The 9,152-nt window shown below is 44.1% G+C and overlaps 1 protein-coding gene across 1 annotated transcript in view; it reads left to right on the forward strand.

The window, feature by feature from the left end:
• Window positions 1-1,268: 1,268 nt before the first annotated feature.
• The window catches only part of EPHX2 (epoxide hydrolase 2), a 68,890-nt gene continuing 61,006 nt past the window's right edge, over window positions 1,269-9,152 (forward strand). Inside the window, exon 1 of the mRNA XM_055087342.1 lies at window positions 1,269-1,472. Coding sequence (XP_054943317.1) covers window positions 1,372-1,472 — 101 coding nt within the window. The 5' untranslated portion in view covers window positions 1,269-1,371. The remainder of the gene's footprint in view (window positions 1,473-9,152) is intronic.

Here is a 9,152-nt window from a genome sequence, read left to right on the forward strand (position 1 = left end):
GGTTATGAAGCAAGAGAAGCAAGCGTGGTCCTGGTTCACTAGAACAAGACACCCCAAGGCAGACTTATTTCTCTTGTCGATCAGATTGATGGTTGGTAGATCAAGTATTTCTTGATTTCAGCAGGGTATCTATCTCTTACAACATTCTTCTAGCTAAAGGGGGAAAAGAGCTTGGGTGAATTCACAGATGACACTGTGAAGGAGGGAGGGAGGTCAAGAGGGAGGTCTTCGGCACCTATGTCCTGAGCCGTGCTCATGGCAAGTTGGAACATCAGGCCAGGAGTATGTTTTAATTCATGAAGCTGACTACAAAGGCACAGAGAGTCCAACAACGCGTTTGCAAGCACAGCTCGGACACTCCTAAGGCTTAGGTTTTCCAGAAACACAAATGAGCCAAGAGTGTGGTTTAAAACAAAGCTCAAACACTTTTAGGCAGCATTAGTATAAGAAGACTGTACAAAGGGGTAATCATAGTTCACATTTATTCCTTCTAAACTTCATTTCACAAGAGACTGGGATGGATGTATTCTGGGTTGGCATACAATACCTGGAGCATGATATTTTATTCTAGAAATACATTTTGCTTTGACAAACAAGAGTGTGACTAGAGGCTCATGGTCAGGATAGTGACAGACCTGTAACTATGTGTACAGAATCTAGAAAAGAAGGGCAACAAAGCTATTACTTTACTAGATATGACAACCAAAACGAATATAGAGGATCCAAATATTTAATGAAGAAGCTTTTGGCATCTCTCTCTCAAGGGTCTGTGGCCTCTGGCTCTTTCTCAGGCCCCCCTTCTCTCCGGGCCTGCCCAGACTGTGGAAAGTCTGGCAAGTTCTCTTTTAGGGGTCAGCCTCTCCCAGGGCTGAGTCCACCTCTTCAAGCAGCCACTGCCGGGGCGCGGGGTTACTTAAGGCTAGGCATCCAGAAGTCAGATTCTAGCCCCGGGTCCGGGCGCCGGGAGGCGGTGGAGATGGAGCCCGGGCCGCCATGGGTGCGGGTACATCAAGGGAGGCCCGGTGGGAGGTGGGACGCAACGCCGGCGGCACCAGGACATGGGGTTGGTGCGGACGTGGGGCGTGGTCAAATCCGGGACAGCGGGCGAGGCGGAGCCCGGGGCAAGGGGGTGAAGGGGGCCGGGGCCAGAACAGGGGGCGGGGCGGGTGTGGGGCGTGGTCAAGTCCGGGACGTGGGGGCGAGGCGGAGGCCGGGGCAGGGGCGGAGCCGGGGCCAGGACAGGGGGCTGGGGCGTGGCCGAGCTCGACTTGGGAGGCCCCGCCGGCTCGCCGCTCTGGGCCCGCGCACCGGGCTTCGTCCATCTCCTCACAGCTATCTGTACCTGGGTGGAAGGCTGAGGTGCAGGCAGTCATGGCGCTGCGTGCTGCCGTGTTCGACCTGGACGGGGTCCTGGCGCTGCCCTCGCTCGCCAGCTCCTGGGACCGTGCGGAGGAGGAGCTGGCGCTGCCCAGGTAAGGGGACACAGGCCGCTGCCCGCCCTCAGAAGCCTGCGCGGGTGGGTCCGGGCGGCAGGGGCGCGACCCCTTGGAGAAGTTGCCTTTTCGGGACTCCCAGACCTGGTTTCAGATTGCCGTAGGGCGAGAGCGCTAGGTGAAAGGTTAAAACAATCACTCGACCCTAAAGTACCAGTGTGTGTAACTAGATCCACTGCCTTTCTGAATGCTGATTATTTAAATCTCTCTAAGGACTCCAAAATTGACCTTTATATTGAAAACTTTTCTTAAAGTAAGAGAAATTGCTCCCCGAGCTGTCTGCTGCCCGCTTACTTCTCTGTAATGGAATGGATCTTAAAGACGTAAGCTGAGGTTTCTAGAGAAAAAAGTCCTGTGCCCTGCACATTATAACAGCAAACCAGAAACGTCCCCAAAGCCTAAACACTGGAAAATGGTAAACAAGGAAGCATCACCAGTAAACGTGACGTTCAGGATGAGATTTCAGTGGCATCAGAAAATATCTGTTACAATAAGTGCAAAAAAACTAACCCACCAGAGTGTACAACTATTTATACAACATGGAAACTATGGAAAAACTATTTTTCAACTATGGAAAAAAGCTACATGTTGAAAATGCCTGGAAGAAATATACCAAAATATCCCTCTGGCTGCACCAATTTACATTCCAATCGGCGCTGCACAAAGGTTTCCCTTTCTCCACATCCTTGCCAACACATATTATTGCTTGTCTTTTTGATAATAGCCATTCTAACAGATATGAAGTGATATTTCACTATGGTTTTGATTGCATTTCCTGGAAGCTTTTTTAACCACGGTGTTGTTTCACTTTATTTTTTTTTTGGCCCATAAATTTTAATTTTTTTAAAAAAAGACATAAAAAGAGAGTAAGCTACAATATGAGATATGTTTGTACCTGTGACCTCGTCAATGTGGGAGTGAACATGACTTGTGAATATACAAGTCACAAGTATACTTGTGAGTATACCAATGAATATACTTGAGAGTATGTTTGTGAGTACACAGGTCACAAGTGTACAAGTTTACAGATGTGGGGAATTTCAAAGAGCACTGGTCTCTGAGTCAGACCCAGGTTAAAATCTCAATTCTAACACTTAGCGTTGGGTGACCTTGCTTAACCTGACTTAGTCTTAGTCAACTCAACTGAGACCTTAGTCTTAGTCTTAAAATAAGAAAACACCTCCCCCAGAAATTTTTGTGCTAGTTAGATTAGATGACATGTAAGGTGGGTGGGTAGCTGTGTTCCTGATACATCTTTTTATTTATTAAAGTCTCATGCACATTCAGAGTGATTATTGGGCATATTTCGTTCATCTGGTGTGACACTGACTCACACATTCTCCCTGTGACCACGGTCACAATTGTTCCCAGAAGCCATAAACAGGTTATAGCAAACCTAGCTGACCCCAGGAGGTCAGAGTCCGTGACTTTGACCTTACTAGCCTATGGAGTCTGTGAACTAACCGTAAAGGTGTGAATTCAGACAGTGAGCCTCAAGGGCCTACCTTGCACTGGGCATTTCCAACTTGCTTGCTATCTGGTATAAAAACTCAGACATCCACAGATGCCATAGTTCAGAATGAAGGCAGTGCCACGAGAGGTACAGAGTTCTCAGTTGCTTCAGAGGAGGGAGAGATTAGGTCTGATCAGGGGGAATCAGGAACCAGAGGCAGACCCTGAGAAGGCTGATAGGATGCTGATGAGGAGAGATGTGAAGGGAGGACTTTCCAGGGGAGGGAACATCGTGAGCAAAAGCTGGGAGGTGGAAAGCAAGGAGAGTTCACAAAACACTGAATATTCCAGCCTAGCCAGACAGGAGGGAAGTGGGCAAGTTGGCTGGGCCTGCATTGCAGTACCACGCGAAAGTCAGGCTGAGCACATACCTAATTTGATAGCAGTTGATTCTGAGTTGAGTTGGGGTGGAGATGTAGTAAAATAATTGTTGCTCACCATCAGCTGCGGTGATGGATCGAGTACATTGGCAAGAGGAAAGAGGCCACCGCTCCCAGTTTAAGATTTGAGAGTTTGGCAGCTGGAGGGGGAGCAGTGTGGAGAGATGGTGAAGCCCGGTGGAGATTGGAACGGAAGCAAACGAGACCTTCTTGAGCTAGGAGTTTGCAGGGTCATTGGCATGGAAGACGAAGGTGAAGATGAAGAATCCAGGCTGCAGGGCCCAGCGGAGGATAAAGGAAGCCTGTGAGGCTGGTGTTGAAGCTGAGAGTGGGTTAGGGGGTGAGGGCCCAGACATCTGTAAATACCTGCCTGAGGACAAGGTGATGCGGGGACCAGTGGCTGTGCTGAACTCCAGCAGTGGAGAGATTGTTGAATACCGGGGGTGAAACAGAGAGATGCAGATTCCTCCAGCATCATACAGAGGAAGGAGGGAGAGGGAGCTCCAATCTCAGCTGTGGTCCTCCAGACCAGAGGCTGCTGAGGGTGTGCTTGCTGGAGATGGTGGTACCTTGGCAACTGAGGCTGACATGATCTGGAGGAGCCAGGATGGTTCCCTGAGATCCAGATCGAACATGTAGACAGTCATCGTGTGCTTCATTTAATACCTTCTCACCCAGCCTCGTGGAGGGTCTGCCTGGCACCACTGGACTGACTGAACCCTTGGAATGATTAAAGTGTCAATTTCTTTCAAAAATGTTTACCCTAGAACTTGAGGCGCTTGCCATAAGCAATGCTCAGTGAAGGTTTTCTGAGCAAGAGAAACAAGTGACCAGCAAATACAGAAAGAGTATTTGAGAACCAGGACTTCCTACTCATATCCTGTGTGCTATTTCCGGAAATATTTATTGAATGTTTCCAGGAGCTTCTGGGGCAGTTCCCAGATTTGGGGTTGCTTTTTGCACCTCTGGACTTTTCTGTACTCTCTGAAGCATCTTTCCTCATTTTAAATTTTATATATGGGTTTTAATTTGACAACTGATAAAATAAATGCATTCTTATTATGAAAATATTCAAATGAACAGAATAATGTAGAACAGGAAATGTAAGTACCTCTTCACCTTTCCTTGTTCCTCTCCCCATCCCAGATATCATCTTAGTTGATACATAGTTCATTTATCCAAAACCAAGGGTTTAGTTTGTTTGTTTTCATAATTTTGGGGCAGTAAAATCCGACCTGTCTTCATTTGGTAGCAAGTCTGATCTGAACAAGCATGAGGCTATTTATTACCATTATCTATCCTACTACTGTAAATAATCACACATCTCACTGTAAACATATTAATGAGTTTGATTATGAAGGCTGCTGCAGGCTTTCCTGGAGATGTTACTTAATATGTGGTGTATACCCCATTTTACCTTTACAATCGGAAAAATTCTGACTTTTGAAACTCATGTAGTTCTGAGGTTTCAAATAAGGGATCGTCAGCCTGTCACTTATTTATATGGATTTGCAGACACATTTATGCATAGATTGGTAGGTAGGTAGATTGGTAGACAGGTAGGTTAAAAAAAAACAATAGAATCATAGAACATGTATTGTTCTAGGTTTTAATTTTTTTACGTAATTTTAACTATTTTATTTCACTCGACAGTTGGATATCTTTTGTGTCCATTTACATAGATCTACCTTGCTCTTTTTAACCACTCCTTAGTATTCCACAATATGGAATTGCCATAATTTATTTAACCATTTTTCCCTGTTGGTGGACATTTATTTGTTAGTTGTCACTGTTACAAATAATGTCACTGTAATATTTCTGTAGGGTAGTTTTCTAAAAGTGGAGCTGCCAAGTAAAAGTGTATGTATTTACATTTAAAATATTGACAGATCCTGCCAGGCTGTTCAAAAAATGCTGTACCTGTCCTGACATTGCATGAGAAGGCCAGCCCAGATCCTCCCTGCAGAGGAGATGATCCTCTTAAACCTTTTTTTAAAAATAAATTTATTTCTTTATTTATTTTTGGCTGTGTTGGGTCTTCATTGCTGCGCACAGGCTTTCTCTAGTTGCGGCGAGCGGGGGCTGTTCTTCATTGCGGTGCACAGGCTTCTCATTGCAGTGGCTTCTCTTGTTGCAGAGCACGGGCTCTAGGTGCAGTTGTGGCATGCGGGTTTCAGTAGTTGTGGCTTGCAGGCTCTAGAGTGCAGACTCAGTAGTTGTGGCTCACTGGCTTAGTTGCACCGCAGCATGTAGGATCTTCCCGGACCAGAGCTCGAACCCGTGTCCCCTGCATTGGCAGGCAGATTCTTAACCACTGCACCACCAGGGAAGTCCCAACCCTTTTAAACTTTTGCAAGTCAGATGAAGGAAAAACATTACCTTGTATCAGTCTGCACTTGCCTCTCCACTGTTCATTTTTATTGGCCATTTGTATTTTTTCCTTTGGTGTTTACCTATTTATACCATTTGCCCATTTTTGTATTGGATTGTCACTTTCTTCTTGATTTCTAGGAACTCTTGATTTCTACCATGATGTTTTATGTTTTCTACTTACCATCTCTTATGCTACTTCTTTTTTTCTCCCTTCTTTTTCCCATCTTTAGTTGGGTTGATCAAGTTCTTTTCTTCCAGCTTCCCTTGGGGAAACATCTTGTTTCTAGTCTTCTTACTGATACATTTTGTGGCTGTTCTTCATTGCGGTGCACAGGCTTCTCATTGCAGTGGCTTCTCTTGTTGCAGAGCACGGGCTCTAGGTGCAGTTGTGGCATGCGGGTTTCAGTAGTTGTGGCTTGCAGGCTCTAGAGTGCAGACTCAGTAGTTGTGGCTCACTGGCTTAGTTGCACCGCAGCATGTAGGATCTTCCCGGACCAGAGCTCGAACCCGTGTCCCCTGCATTGGCAGGCAGATTCTTAACCACTGCACCACCAGGGAAGTCCCAACCCTTTTAAACTTTTGCAAGTCAGATGAAGGAAAAACATTACCTTGTATCAGTCTGCACTTGCCTCTCCACTGTTCATTTTTATTGGCCATTTGTATTTTTTCCTTTGGTGTTTACCTATTTATACCATTTGCCCATTTTTGTATTGGATTGTCACTTTCTTCTTGATTTCTAGGAACTCTTGATTTCTACCATGATGTTTTATGTTTTCTACTTACCATCTCTTATGCTACTTCTTTTTTTCTCCCTTCTTTTTCCCATCTTTAGTTGGGTTGATCAAGTTCTTTTCTTCCAGCTTCCCTTGGGGAAACATCTTGTTTCTAGTCTTCTTACTGATACATTTTGTTTCTAGTTCTCTTTAAGATTACTTTTGGTTTTTTAATATGCATATATAGTAACTCATACTATTAACATAATTTTTTCTGTCAGCAGACATGTTCATTGCTACCTGTGTTTTTCGCATCAATATAATGATGAATTTGTCTGGTGTTTGTCCTGGGTTCCTAGCACAGAGCTTCTAAAAACTCTTGGGATTTCCTGAGTAATCAGTGTGTCTTTGTTATGCTAATGAGGTGACTCACTTGGTGGGAGGTTCTGCAGAGCTTCCTAATGGGGGCTGGTCACCAGAAAGACCAGAAAGATCTCTGTGATTAGAGGTTTGAGACTTTGCACCTGCCAGAGCCCTAGGGAGGGGCGAACCCTGGGGATTTAGTTCAAACATGTAGCCAATGAGTTAATCAATCATGCCTAATGAAGCCCCAATAAAATCTCTGGACACTGAGGCTCAGTGGAGCTTCCTGGTTGGTGAACACATCAATTTGCCAGGAGGATGATGTGTCCTGATTTCATGGGGAGAGGGCCCAGATGCTCTGTGCGCCCTCACAGACCTTGCCTTCTGTGTATTCTTTAAAATAAAACTTAATAGTAAAACTTAAAAGTAAGTAACACTTTTCAGTGTCCTGTAAGTTCTAGTGAATTATCAGAACTGGAGGGTTGTGGGAACCCCCACATTTGTAGCCAGCTGGTCAGAAGTACGGGTGGCCTGGAGAACCCCTGAGACTGCAGCTGGTGTCTGATGTGAGGGCAGGTCTGTGCAAGACTTGCCTTTAACCTGTGGGGTCTGTGCTAACTCTGAACAGGTAGTGTCAGGATTGAATCGCAGTACACCCATCTGCTATTGGCCAGTTGGGGTGGAAACAATAATAACATTCTACCCCACGCTGCCACAGCCAGGTTACTTAACCCTCCTTCCTTTCACCCTCTCATGCTCACTGTCACCAGAACTTTCCCCAGGCAGGTAGATTACTTTGCTTCCAGTTTTATCATGAGGCAAATCTGCTGCTTCCAGCTCCTTTGCCTAATACAGTTGACCCTTGAACAACACAAGTTTGAACTGCATAGGTCCACTGGTACATTGTTTTTTTGTTTGTTTGTTTTCATTAGTGAATACTACAGTACCACACTATCTGAGGTTGGTCAAATCCAAGGATTTTGAGGAACTACGTAGTCAGAGGGCCAACTATGGGTTATACAGGGATTTTTGCAGAGGGTCAGTGCCCTAAACCCCAGTGTTGTTCAAGGGTCAGCTGTACATTATTAGCTATGAATGTATGTATTCAGTAGGTAAAGAATCCCTTTGGGGGACAACGATTGAATTCTAGATATAATGGTTGAGTCTCAAGAGTTCAGTTGTGCAAAAATCACTAATAACGATTATAGTAAACAGTGTAAGATTAAATTTCATATACAACTAATGTTTTGAGGATGATTGAGGAGGATACAAAGTGTATGCAATATAATCTGATTTAAAATGATGGCTGGGAGGGAGAAAGAAGAGTATTGTTTAATGGGTACAAAATTTTAGGTTGTAAAGATAGGAAGATGAAAAAGTTCTGGAGATGGATAGTGGTGATGGTTGCACAACAATGTACTTAATGACACTGATCTGTACACTTAAAAGTGGTTAAAATGGTCAGTTTTAGGTCCATATTGTTTAATGTATCATTTAAAGCTTGTGTTTCCTTATTTGTTTTCATTTTGGATGATCTGTCCATTGGTGAAAGTGGGGTGTTAAAGCCCCCTACTATGATTGTGTTACTGTTGATTTCCCCTTTTATGGCTGTTAGCATTTGCCTTATGTATTGAGGTGCTCCTATGTTGGGTGCATAAATATTTACAATTGTTATATCTTCTTCATGGATCGATCCCTTGATCATTATGTAGTGTCCTTCTTTGTCTCTTGTAATAGTCTTTATTTTAAAGTCTATTTTGTCTGATATGAGACTTGCTACTCCAGCTTTCTTTTGATTTCCATTTGCATAGAATATCTTTTTCCATCCCCTCACTTTCGGTCTGTATGTGTCCCTAGGTCTGAATTGGGTCTCTTGTAGACAGCACATATATGGGTCTTGATTTTGTGTCCATTCAGCCAGTCTGTGTCTTTTGGTTGAAACACTTAAACCATTTACATTTAAGGTAGTTATCAACATATATGTTCCTATTACCATTTTCTTAATTGTTTTGGGTTTGTTATTGTAGGTCTTTTCCTTCTCTTGTGTTTCCTGCCTAGAGAAGTTCCTTTAGCATTTGTTGTGAAGCTGGTTTGATGGTGCTGATTTCTCTTAGCTTTTGCTTGTCTGTAAAGGTTTTAATTTCTCTGTCAAATCTGAATTAGATCCTTGCTGGGTAGAGTAATCTTGGTTGTAGGTTTTTGCCTTTTATCACTTTAAATATGTCCTGCCACTCCCTTCTGGCTTGCAGGTTTTCGCTGAAAAATCAGCTCTTAATCTTATGGGGATTCCCTTGTATGTTATTTGTTGCTTTTCCCTT

Source organism: Physeter macrocephalus, chromosome 9 (genome assembly GCF_002837175.3).
Source record: "Physeter macrocephalus isolate SW-GA chromosome 9, ASM283717v5, whole genome shotgun sequence".
Classification (NCBI taxonomy): domain Eukaryota; kingdom Metazoa; phylum Chordata; class Mammalia; order Artiodactyla; family Physeteridae; genus Physeter; species Physeter macrocephalus.